This window comes from Vicugna pacos, chromosome 5, assembly GCF_048564905.1.
Source record: "Vicugna pacos chromosome 5, VicPac4, whole genome shotgun sequence".
Lineage (NCBI taxonomy): Eukaryota > Metazoa > Chordata > Mammalia > Artiodactyla > Camelidae > Vicugna > Vicugna pacos.
The window spans coordinates 92,795,184-92,808,175 of record NC_132991.1 but is presented as its reverse complement, the minus strand read 5'-3'; the positions used below and the strand labels follow the sequence as shown (position 1 = coordinate 92,808,175).

The 12,992-nt window shown below is 47.3% G+C and overlaps 1 protein-coding gene, 1 long non-coding RNA gene and 1 pseudogene across 3 annotated transcripts in view; 1 reads left to right on the top strand and 2 right to left on the bottom strand.

Moving 5' to 3' along the window:
• Positions 1–710: 710 nt before the first annotated feature.
• Positions 711–1,910, bottom strand: LOC102525950 (dolichyl-diphosphooligosaccharide--protein glycosyltransferase subunit KCP2 pseudogene; annotated as a pseudogene).
• Positions 1,911–7,442: 5,532 nt separating this feature from the next.
• Positions 7,443–11,569, bottom strand: LOC140696505 (uncharacterized). 2 transcript variants are annotated; one of them, XR_012072957.1, is made up of 5 exons: positions 11,153–11,569; positions 10,401–10,551; positions 8,894–8,979; positions 8,517–8,589; positions 7,443–8,349 (listed from the first exon to the last, which is right to left on the bottom strand). It is a non-coding gene; the product is annotated as an uncharacterized lncRNA (long non-coding RNA). The 2 variants fall into 2 exon arrangements; XR_012072958.1 differs by lacking the exon at positions 10,401–10,551.
• The window catches only part of ASB18 (ankyrin repeat and SOCS box containing 18), a 55,078-nt gene continuing 53,437 nt past the window's right edge, over positions 11,352–12,992 (top strand). Inside the window, exon 1 of the mRNA XM_072961888.1 lies at positions 11,352–11,556. Within this exon, the coding sequence (XP_072817989.1) occupies positions 11,352–11,556 (205 nt within the window). The remainder of the gene's footprint in view (positions 11,557–12,992) is intronic.

Genomic DNA, 12,992 nt, shown 5'->3' with positions numbered 1-12,992 from the left:
ATAATGCTGCTACAAACATTCCTGAACATGTCCTTTGATGGGAATGTGAGCACATTTGCCTCGGCATGAGATTTTTGTTTCACTGCATACGCATGTCTTCAACTTGAGTAGATAATCTCAGTTTTCCGAAGTGGTTGGACCCTCATGGTTTATGCCCTCATAGTTTTTGGAAATCCACATTGCCCCAGATCATTAAAAACACTAGCAAGCATTCTGGTGGCAGTGTAGAGGTATTTTAGTGTGGCTTTACTTCACATTTTTTGGTTGGTTAGTGAGATTATGCTGCTCCTTTCATTTATTTAGTGTTATTTGGATATCCTGTTTTGTGGAGGATCCAGTCAAGATTCTTGTCGATTTTTTGATTTCGTTGTCTCCCTTTTTCTAACTGATTTGTAGGAATTCTTTATATAATCTGAAGATGAGAACATTGTTTTACATTTTGCTAGTATCTTTCCCCATTCTATGCCTTGCTTTTTTCTCTCTTAACAGGAACTTTTGATAAAGAGAATTTATTAATTTAAATAGAATACAATTAATCGATTTTTGTGTTCTGCCTGTTCCCACTCTGAGGTAACACCTAGAAGCTTTCTTTTTTTTTTTTTTTTTCTCCTCTCTACAATCTACCTGGGGGAAAACTGAATATAGATTGAGATACAGGCCAAATGTACTTACTTGTTTGTTTGTTTGTTTATTTACATAAAGGTGTAACATCATCTCAGGTCAGTTTGCTCAAATGCTCCCGCCCTTGCCGTGCCACCATATGTGTAAGTCTGGTCTAGATCCACTAGATCCTTTTTTTTTTTTAACAAAGAATCAACTATATTAGACATAAAGGGCCAGTTTCTCTTTTTGCCCTTGCCCATAGCCCTGGCCGGTGTGAGGCCTGGAGCTGCTGCCTGGTACAGAGGGGAAGAGATCTTCCTGATGTAGTGCCGACCCAACCATGGAGAAGGTGAAGCAGGTGGTGACGCAGACTCGGTGGATGAGGCCAGAGGCGAAGAGGACCAACATGAAGCAGAGGAGAATCTCAGGGAAGCTCTTCCCTTGGAATCCTTTGCCAAAGACAGGATTCTCCAGATTACTGAAGGCAGCGAGAGAGAAGGCGAAAAGGTGGGAACCAAGCAGGCCGCCCTGGATGGGGAGCCACTGGGTGGAGGCCAGTTGGCGGCTGTGCACCTGCAGCCCAGCGAAGAGCAGCGGGCACAGGAGGGAGGAGCGCGCCAGCGAGGCGCCTGTGTCCACCGCCACCGCACCCGGCCCCTGGGTCCGAGCTGCGTCTCTGTCCCGGAGGAGGGTCGAACCGGGCGCGGCTGGCTGTGCGCATGCGTCAGGCCGCAGCCGGACTTCCTTCCTCCCCCACGTCTGCCTCGTTTTCCCTCCCGGCGCCTGGATGCAGCGCCCTCTTCCTCGACTGGCGCTGTTCGAGGCTGACCGCTGGCCTCTTTATTGCTCTGTCGGTCTATTCTTGTGCCAACATCACATGGCCTTAATGACGGTGGCTTTATAGTGAGTCTTACTTTCCCTTAGAGCAAGTTCTCGGCCCTTGGTTTTCATCAAGCATGGCTTTGCTGTTCTTGCTCTTGATTTTTACTCTGTATAAATGCTAGAATCAAGTTCCATGAAAAAAGGAAACCTCCCTTGGATTTGGACTGAAGTCATATTAACCTTATAGGTCAATGTGCAGAGGACTAGGGTGTGTGTGTGTGTGTGTTTGTGTGTGTTCTATGTGCTGCTTCACCCAGAAGGAGCCCTTGGAGCAGGCTCTGGCCCAGGCCCAGCCACTCCCCTTTCTGACCATCTGTCCAGCTCACTTGCAGGATACTCATCTCCTTGGCCAGGTGGATGAAGGAGTGCAGGGCGCTGCTCCTCCACCCTCCGGTCCCACCATCTCTCTGCAGCTCCCTCTTCATCTCAGGTGGTAACGAGAGCAGATCACCAAGGGAGCAAATGGCAGCCCTACTTCCTGCAGGTCCCCTAATCCTTTACTGACTCTCTTGAGACCCCTGCTTTGGCCTTGGGATCCCCAACCCATCCACCTCCTTCCCTCCTCTCTAGGGAGGGAAAGGGATAGACTTTCTCCCTTAACTCAGAAAGCCACAAACGGTCAGCTTCCTCACTCCTTCCGAAGGACAGGATTTTAGGGCCAGTGGGCAGCCCTCAGACCTCCCTGCCAGGAAGAGGCGGGCTCCCCACCACTGGCAGCTCTCTGAACTTGGCTTTGAGGGTGCTCAGTGCCTGTGTACTCAGCTTACAACTTTGATACACTCAGATCACTTCCTTCTTTTACTTTTTTTTTTAAAACCAAATTTTACCCACTTTTTTCTTTAAACATCTCAATTCTTGAGTTCTTAATTGTAATGTTTAATTTTTCCTTAATCAACTGGAGTCATTTTTAAATAATTTTTTTCTCAAGAGATGATGTTTATGGAAAGATTCTTCAAGTCCTTTCATGACTGAAGATCTCTGATTCCCCACACATGAACACCAGACTGGTGGAGAATGAAGTTGTTGGGTTATAATATTTCTCTCCCAAAACTTTGTGGACATTTTTCTGTCGCTTTGTGCTACTTTTTCTTAGGAAGAAAACTGCTGCCAACTAGCTAATTTGGTTTTTCCACTGTAAACTTTGAGAGTTGTTCCTTTATCCTTAAAATACCAAAATGTCATCAGCATATATTCTGGTATGTTTCTATCTTTTCAAAGAATCTCTTGAAAAATATTTAATTTTAAAGACAATTTTCAGTTTTTAAAGGTGCTTAAAGAGAGTTTTAATTTGGGGGAAAGGCATCCTTCAGCTCAGGAAATGCCCCACAGCCTCTTTTGTTATGGGCTTCCATAATAAAATAGCATAAAAATAGCATAAAATAGCATGGGGGGTGGCTTACAAAAACAAATTTCTTTCTCACAGTTCTGGAGGCTGGAAAGTCCAAGATCAAAGTGCTAAGAAAGTAGGCTGCATTCTGAGGCCTCTGCTCCCGGCTTGTAGGTGGCCACCATCTCACCAGGTGTTCATATGGCCTTTCCTCTGTGTGCCTGGGGAGAGAGGTCCCTACTGACTCCTCTCCTCTATAAGGACGTCCATTTCATCGGATCCACACCCCTCCCACTTATGATCTCATCTAATCAAACCAGCTCCTTAGAGGCCCCCCTCCAATAGGGTCAAACAGGAGGTTAGGGCTTCAACATACAGATTTGCTGGAGGACACAATTCCATCCACAACAGAACTTATTTTGTATTGTTTCCATGTTTACATATTACATTCTCTCCGCTCTTATTTCTCCTACAATACAATGAGTGTGCTGAATCTCTCTTCCATGTTACTTTTCTTTACATGCATCATTTTGTCCCTTTTATGCTCTGAGTATGAGAAATTTTCTCTGGTTTTTTAAATCACTGATTTTTGATTTTCTGCCATCTTCAATCATTGTGTCAATTTCATCTTAAAATTTGAATTAGTGGTTTTCATCTCAAAGCAATCTTCCTCAATCTCCTGTCGCTGCTTTTTCATGGACATAATGTTCGTCTGGAGTCTCAGTGGCACTATGAATCAGGAGCTTATCTCAAATGTTTCTCTTGTTTCTTGTCACAACTCTGTTTCATTGAAAGACATTTGCTCTGATGACTCAGAATAACCCCTCCTTCTGCAGTTCTGAATCAGAGTTCGTGCTGGCTTACCCTTGAGTGGGGAAGGAGAGAATGAGAGAGGGAAGAGAGAGGTCTGTGGCTTTCTTAAAACAGCAGTTCAGTTGGTGGGTAATTATGTACTGTTGCTTAACAAATTACACCCAAAACCTAATGGCCTAAAGCAGCAAAGACATAATTTTTCAGTTTCTGTGGGTCAAGAATCCAGGCGCAGTTTAGGTGGGTGGTTGTGGCTCAAAGTCTCTCAAGAGATTGCGGTCATGTCAAGACTCAACCTGGGGGGAGGGCGGGGGAAGGGTAGAGCACGTGTTTAGCATGCACAGGGTCCCAGTACCTCCATTAGATAAATAAATAAACCTAACTACCCCCTGTAAACAAAAAAACAAAATTTAAATTTTTTAAATGAAAAACATTTTTAATTAAAAAAAAAAAGACTCAACTAGGACTGACAGTTCCACTGCCAGGCCCCCTCAATGACTGTTGGTGGCCTCAGAATATTCATGTTCAAGTTCACTCACCTGGTGCCTCCACGGTGCTGCCTCATCACATAGAAGCTGGCTTCCCTCAAGATGAGCAGTTTGAGAGAAAGAGCACGCACACACCCAGAACAGAAGCCACAGTCTTTCTATAACCTAATCTCCAGAGTGGCAGTCCATCCCTTCTGCTGTACCAAGTCCACTCTCAAGGGGAGGGGACAACACAGGGTGTGAAGATGAGGGGTGGGTCAGTAGAGCCACCTCAGAGGCTGCCCACCATGGCTGGGTGGGTCATGGATTGTGTGTGTCTGAGGTCAAAGGCTTTGAGGCCGAGACTAGGAGGAGAGACAAAGTTTAACCTTACAGACATTGTGCTTTTCTGTAACAGAAGCGTAGATTTGGGAGGAATTGGCCACAGACACGGCCAGGAGCTTCACCACTGGGAAGAGTTTTTGTTTGTTTGATTGAAGTATAGTTGCTTTACCATGTTGTGTTAATTTCTGGCGGACAGCCTAGGGACTCAGTTATATATTTACATATAAATATATTCCTTTTCATATTGGGCAGAGTGTTTCTTTCCAGGTTTTCGCTTCTTTGTTTTGTCTGGTCTTGTCTTTTAACACATAACTCTCTCAAATGACTGCTGGGATGTCCCTTCCTGAAACACGCATGACTGAACCTGGGGGCCATCGGGGCAGAGTGAGACAGGAGATGCTGATGTTCTGGGGCCCCTCCCCACCCTGCAGGAGGAGCAGGATCCGCCCTGCACTCTCCCCAGGGTTCCCCTCCTCTCCTGCTCCCGCCCGGCACCGCCCACTGGCCTCTGGTGAGCTTCTCTGCCCTTCGGGGTCCTGCCTGCCCGATTTCCCCCAGAACTCCACCGAACTTTTGTCCTGGTGATGCGCTCTGCCCCAAGGTCAACCACTGATGCATATCTCCTCCATTTCCCTCCCTTCCCTTTCTTTCCAAGATTCTCTCAGAGGGGGAGGCGGATGCCTGTCTCCAGTGTTTCTTCTGCAGCCTTGAAGGGACTTTACACAGTCAGGTCTGCTCCGTCGGGTTGATTGTAACTTTTAACTCTCAGAAAGCAAACTTTCACCATAAGGTACTGTGCTTGAGGGGTGCTGCTCTGTCTCCCCTGATCAATGGCTGTGACACCCATAATTACTCTTAAAAAGCCCTGACCCGGGTGGGCTGGGCCCTGCCCAGTGTCTTGATTAGGGCAACACCCTCCAGTCACCAAAGATTATTTCCAAGTAGTTGTCTTTCATTCTTTAGCCATTTCCCACATACGTCATAGCTGCTCCCAAAGTCCCCAGATGCTCCTGGTCCCTCAACCTCTTTTCTTCCCTCCCACGCCTTCCCCATCTTTTCTCACAATTCTGCATCTCAAAAAAAGAGCAAAAGAAGAGAAAGGAAGGAAGAGGAAGAAACTGACTAGGAGAAGGAAGACTTGGGGCCAGAGGGGGTAGGATGAGAACCGTGACCACGCCGCTCTGAAGCGCACACTTAAACTGCCCGCATATGCACCTTAGCTCTGCCCCTTAGCAGCTGTGTGACCTCGAGCAATTGTTTCGCTATTCAGTTTCCCCACCTGCCAACTGGTGATAATGACCGCGCCTGCCTCACAGGTTTGCCAAGAGAAGAGGAGATTATATACGCAACATCCTTAGAGGAGCGCCTGGTGGACCTCTGCACTGGGTACTCAGCACACAACATTTTCTGTACATTAGGAAGTGCCTGGCATACACGAGGGCTCATAAAGTGTTTACTGAGTGAAACTTTGTTTGTTATTTTGTCTTTGATGGTTATATTCATGCAAAATGTCCGCATCTCCAATTGTATAACTTTATCCTTGAGTCATCATAAATCATGCCCCTAACAGAAAGAAAAAAGAAAAAAACAGGCCAGGGTTGTAAATGGCTTTTATCACATCTACTCTGCCCACACGCCAGCACGTTGTTTCAAGCCTTCAAAGGACACAAAGGAAATGAGAGCGGCCCCTGTTTTGCCGGTGCGCAAATTGCTGTCCATAAAGACCACGTAACAATGCCACCTCACAGAGTGGCTCCCCACTGCCCGGAAGGTTGGCGGGCAAGCCAGTCTCATCACCCAATGGTGAACATGTTCGCACAAATGTCTTGGTTGAAAACATCAAGACTTAAAAGCCATGAGGGACTCAATAAAAAGGAATTTAAAGAAAACTTCCGCCAAGTTGAAAAGCTTCAGACCACAGGGAGAGTTGCTGTGTTGCTGGAGCAGGGAAGCGGGGAACCGCACGGCAGGAAGAGGAGAGAGGAAAGAAGGGCCAGAGATGGACGGAGGCACCACAGCCGGGAAGGGAGCCCCCGCTCAGCCCCGAGCTGGCAGGGTCTGCAGCTGGACCTGAGGTGAGAGATGGACATCTGGAGACACGGAGGTGTAAGTGAGCCCTTGGCAGCTTACCTCCAGGGAACCTGTGTGTTGAAGCAGCTCTCCAGGACCTCAGGAAACAGCAGAGGCGTTTCAGCTCAAAGAAGCAGGCTTCGAACTGACCCACTTCACAGCAGAATGAACGGTCACCTTGAGTTACCCTGGGTGTGCCCAGTGCTCGTCCCTGCCCTGAGGTCACAGTGGGGTTGACCATCGCTCCCAGACTGTGACCACCCCCCCCATCAGCAACTGACTCACTGATTTTCACCCTAACGGGGGGCTGAGACTAAATGAGACCCACACTGTATCCACTTTTCCATTGGGTATTGTTAGCTTGTTGTAAAATAGTTCAAAACCAAGAATATTGACAAATTCCAAGGCCGGCGGTCTCTGAAGGCGTGCTGCTGGGCTCTGCATCGTGACCCTAGACTTCTGCACCGGAAGTTTGGCCTCATTGGATGGAAATCGTGTGACACAAAAATTCTCAATAACATTTCTGTTTTTCTATGAGGATCTGTATTATTAGTCCTCATGTAACCACATCTATAAACGTAACTTGATGTAAGTCACATACAATAATATATTACTGAAAATCCGTGAGTAGTGGTACCCTCTGGTGATTGTTTAGACACGAAAGTAGAACCGTGGGTGACCTTTACCTGATTCAGAGAAAGCCAGATCCCCCTGCCACTGATTGCTTAAATATACCCTGCACCTTTCAAGGACAGTTGCTGAAGAAGAAAGTCAAACACAAGATATGGAAGAAGCTAAGGGGGGACATTGGTGCTGGGCTCCTTCCTCCTCAAATGATGGCTCAGCCTGTGGGGGTCTGAGGCAAGGTGGCAGTGGGGGGGGGGGGTCACATGAACTAACTGAAAAAGGAGAGACAAAGAAATAGAAATCAGAAGATGTCACAATGAAATAAAGAAATTCATGTTGCCTTAAATATAATTTGTGTTAGTTACATTCCAATCCCTAATTTATACATAGCAGGGTTGACAAAGAATTACATTATAGCAAAATTAGCCAGAATAATTAGCATAGTGTATGTGCCACTGATTAAACACCCAGCAGATAGCTTGGTAATTAAGATCGGTGAGTGCCGTACGCTAAGGCTTTGTCGTCTTATTATCTGCCTAACAAGTGCTTCATCTTTGCCTCCCTTCTGATTTGAAGTTTGATAGCAATTGTTAATAATTCCCGGTTTATTTCTTTAAATCCCCTTACCCAAGTCCCAATCATTTTCCTATGGTCCCTACCCTTCCTCTCTCTGTATGCCCACGAAGGTGCCAGTGTCCAATTTCTTTCAAAAGGTCAGGCATGTGATGCTGCAGAGCATCTGTGCTTGGAAATTCAGGCTCAAAATCTCTTTCAAAACCCATAATTCTTTGGCTGAAGGAAGAACCAGAGGCCAGCCATATGCTCTGCAATTTAGTCCAACATCTGACTTGATGAAGACTGGTCCACAGAGTTCAAATCTACTTTCCGGGCAGCGCCCATTGCCAGTGATTCCCAGACTGTCCCCCTCAGGGTCCATGAGCAGTCCCTGTGCCACAGGAAGGCAGCCCCTCCAGGGGCCGTGGCTGCTGGCTCACTGACGGCCCTAGTCACTCCTCCGCCTGGGAGTCTGGGGTCAGCTGCTGTCCTTGCAACATGCAGTGAGGTTTTGTCGTGGAATGCAAGAATTCAGTTACCGAAGAACAGAAGTCTTGGGGGTTGACTCACGTGCTTTACCACAGGCTGAGCCGGGTCTGCTGCATCTCTTTAGCCTGAAACCAGGACGTGTCTATGACCGTAAAGGCAGAGTGAATGCACCACCTACATCAACCAAGAGTAATGTCAGCTGCAAGTCACAGAAAGCACGGGAACAGCACTTAAGGAATAAAGACAAGAAGTTGGGCAGCTGGCAGCCTGGAGCTGGGACAAAGGTCCAGAAATGCCATCAAGGAACCGTCCACCTTGTCTCCTCTTTCTGTTCTACTCACCTTAGGACATTAAGCCTTTATTTCATGTCTGTCACCTCATGGCTGTAATATGGCTGCCACAGCTCCACACATCCTGTCCGTGTTCAAGGAAAGAAGAAAGGGAAAAGGAAGTACCAGCCACTACTTCCCCTTTCACTCAGGAAAGCAAAAGGCTTCCCCGATGCACTGGAGTGCACCACGTCTGCTCTCCCAGAACTGGGCTGCAAAGGAGGCCAAGACATCGAGCAGCCAGCAAAGGAGACTATGACCAATGTTAGTGACTTAACAGGATTCATCACCAGGGCCCAGGCACACTGTCACAACAACAACAGCAACAACAAAACCCAGGCTTCATTAGGTAGGAGGAAGGAGAATAGACATTGGATAGGAACTCCTACCTGGCTCCCCAAATGCAGATGGAGACATGCTGGGAAAAGAAAAGCATCCGTGTATGGAACAGAAGCTGCAAAATCAGGCACAGGAGCTGAAAGGAGAGGGGTGTGTTACTCAGAGTTCTCCAGAGGAACAGAACCAAGAGGATGTCTCTCTCCCTCTTTCTCTCTCTCTCTCTCTATAGATAGGTAGGTAGGTAGGTAGGTAGATAGATAGATAGACGATAGATATTCTTAAATCATATAGATACAGATATAGATGATAATTTATTTCAAGAAATGAACTCATTGTGGCAACCAGCAAGTCCAAAACCTGCAGTGCAGGCCAGGAGGCTGGAGACCCAGGAAGAGTTGCAGTTCTAGCCCCAAGGCTGTCTGCTGGTAGTCCTTTTTCTTGTTTAGGGGACATCAGTCTTTGTCCTAGTAAGGCCTTCAACTGATTATATGAGGCCCATCCACACAATGGAGGGTCATCTGCTCTACTCAAAGTCCACCAATTCATCCCCCCACAAAAACTTCACAGGAACATCCAGAATAAGGTTTTAACAAATATCTGGACACTGTGGCCTGGCCAGATTCATACAGAAAATTAACCATCACACCAGGAGATAAGAGAAAGTGAGAAAGGGAAGAGGTGGCAAAATTGGGACTCAAGATGGAGGAGGCTCTATAAAAGCCACATGAGGGAACAGGAAAGATGTCATTGAAGAGCACAAACTTGCAACCAGTAGATAAATAAGACATAGAGATCTAACACACAGTAGAGTGATTCTAGGCAACAGTGTTGTATTCTGAACATCAAACTTGTTTAGGGACAAAGAGAGTTTCATCACCCCCGCCACAGGGTGAACTCATAATTCTGAGACATGATAGAGGTGTTTGCTAACAGTTCAGTGGCACCCATATGACAATATATAAATGCATCAGATCAACATGATGTACTCCTTAAACTTGCACAAGGTTATACTTGGAATATGTTTCAATTTTAATAAATCTAAAAATTAATTGATTTTTTTAAGCTACATGGCACAGCCTGTTCCCCTCCGATCACCACGCGCCCAGGCACTGCTGGAGCAGCTGGGCGTGGTGCCCAGGCTGACTTGGCGAGATCCAGAAACACTGGAGACAGAGGTCATTGAAAAGGCCGCTCCCCCCAGGAATACACAGAAACCGACACATGGTGCTTTGTGCTTCCACAGGGTGTGGACTTGGTGCTTTAAGCCAAAGTTAGCAGCCTTAGGAAGTACAGAGGCTGCTGCCAATAATTGTTACTTTTTTTGTGCTCACTTGTATCATGCTTTTGTCTTCTTGAGACCAGCCAGTCCATCCCTGAATTTGGAAGTCAAAGATTCTACTGTATTCTTAGTTTTAAGGCATGTCCAATTTATAGTCAACCAGACCCTCCTTTTAGATGAAGTGAAGGATTCTGTGGTGGTAGACGTTACAAAATCTTCCTCTCAACTCCAATTCAAAAAAATACATGCACCCCAATGTTCACAGCAGCACTACTTACAGTAGCCAAGACATGGAAACAACCTCAGTGTCCATCAACAGATGACTAGATGAAGAAGCTGTGGTATATTTATAGAATGGAATACTATTCAGTCATAAAAAATAAAATAATGCCATTTGCAGCAACATGGATGGACCTGGAGATCATCACACTAAGTGAAGTCAGAAAAAGAAAGAAAAATACTGTATGTTATCACTTATATGTGGAATCTTAAAAAAAAAAAAAGGACACAAATGAACTTATTTACGAAACAGAGACAGACTCACAGACAGGAAAGAAACCTATGGTTACCAGGGGGAGTGGGGGTGGGTGGGAATAAATTGGGAGTTCAGGATTTATGGATACTACCTACAATATACAAAATAGACAAACAACAGGGCCTACTGTACAGCACAGGGAACTGTACTGAATACCTTGTAATGGCCTATAATGAAGCAGAATATGAAAAGGAGTTTGTATGTGTGTATATGTAAGTGTAAGTGAATCACTGCGCTGTACACGAATGTGTACAGAAATGAACACAACACTGTGAATCAACTACGCTTCCATTAAAGAAAGTGCCTTCAACAGAACAGAGGTTCCAAGCCCAGGCTCAGGGAAGGGATTTTACAGGTTCCGGACAGAGTCTTGCTTTGATAAAAGAAGACACGGAACAGCAGTGCCCACGAGAGCTCTTTTTTTAACAGCTTCGTCCCCCACGCCTTCTCCCTCTCACAAACAGGGCTCCTGCCCGTCTCTAGACAGTGCCCCACCGAGGTCTCGGAGAGTCCGTCCCCATCTCCGGGAGCGGAGGGCTGGGGAGGGCTGTCGGCCGGCGCCGGTCCCCGGGGCTGAAACTGGAGCCACGTCTGTTCTATTTATAGCCTCGCCCACAGCCCTCTCGGCGCAGCTGCTGCCTTTGGACTCAGCCGAGAAAAAGAGCAGGTTGGTCGCCACACAAACGCCATCGCAATGTCCGTCTCTGACCGCCTTCCCGATTACCCGGTCAGCTCAGACTTGGTGAGGAGACTGAAGTCGGCCCTGGACGCCGAGGACGAGGAGCGGGTGAGCGACTTGATCCGCTCCGAGGTTCGGCACGTGGACGCTGTGATCGAGCTGGCCAACGACGACTGGATGAAGGACCCCGCGGCTCGGCTGCCCCCCGCAGCGCTCCTAGGTAACCGCGCGCGTCCTCGGCGGCTGACCCTGCGGCCGCGGCCCGCGCGCGAGGGGTGCGCGCGAGGGGAGGGCGCTCGGGGTTGGGGGGCAGCGCGCAGACAGGCAGTGGTGCGTGCCCGGCCCTCCGATTCCTGTTTATGTACGTACACCGGCTGCGTGTACTGTGCGTGCACGCTGTGCGCAATGTTACACAGTGTGTGTGTATCATTCAGAGTGTGTGTATATATACAGTACAGGTATGTGCACGTATCTGCGTGTTACACAGGCAACACTTAAGGCACAACACAGAGCACTTTAAAGGAGAGAAAGAAAGCCACGTGACCACCCCCCGACAGGTGCCTGTTTTCATTTCTCCACTTCTTTCCCCGGCCTATTTGCACGTGTAGATTTCCTCCACCTACAGCCGAGCGGAAGACGTGATTTCGCGTTAATATACCTTAAGTATTTTCCACGCTGCTGCGTAGCCTTCTTAATTTCAATCACCTATTGAGGTGATTAATCACCAAATGCTTAAACCAAATGCCTGCAAGAGGGGACTGTGTGTTTACATTTTTAGTACTGTCAATAACGCTGTAATTGGTGTCTTTATTAGCATTCGTATCCTTTTCTTCTTATTCCGGGTTCTATCCTTAAGGATAAATTTCTAGGAGCAGCATTCCTGGGACTTGGATAGGAAATTTTCCAAATTGTTTTCTGAAAGGGTTTCTTTTCCCTCTGGTAGTGAGTGTATGTGCCCTGTCCACCCTGGCTATCACTGGTGATGAATGTGCACTCTGAGGTCTCTGATTTAGCAAGCTCACCCTGGCCATCCGTCCTTTCCCTGCTGCTCAGGACCGACTCTCGTCCGTGGGGTTTGGGTTTTCTTTGTAGACCTCTTCACGTGTCTCTTGTCTGGTCTGGTCCTTGGGCACTATCTCCTCATTTCTTTACATCTTTTTTGTCATCTTATAGGTCTCCTGCACAGAACATAGATGTTATCCCTTTGCTGTATTTGCTGAAAATATTTTCTCTAACCTGAGATTAACTTCTAATTGTGTTGTGCTGTTTCCCTGCTGGCCAGATGTGCCCTCCACGTTGTGTGTTGGCTCCTAAGGAATGTTCTGGGCTCCTCTCCCCACACTAAACAGACTCTTTCCCAACACACATGTGTGCGTGCACACACTTGGGTACACTTGCACACTCACACATGCACATGCACACACACGTGCTCAAATGTGTGCTCACACCTGCAGGAAGGGCACCAGAAGGGAACATGTCGGGGACCTCTGTGCTACCGAGTGGAGCTTCAGTGTGATGGAGACAGAGATCAGAGACTGGAACTTCCAAGGTGGCGACCATCCCTCCGCTCCCTCATGGTGTGGGAGCACGCCCCATGCTGCCTTTCACTGGGGGTGTGAGCTAACTGCAGGAGGCTTTAGAGAGAAACCTGCTCCT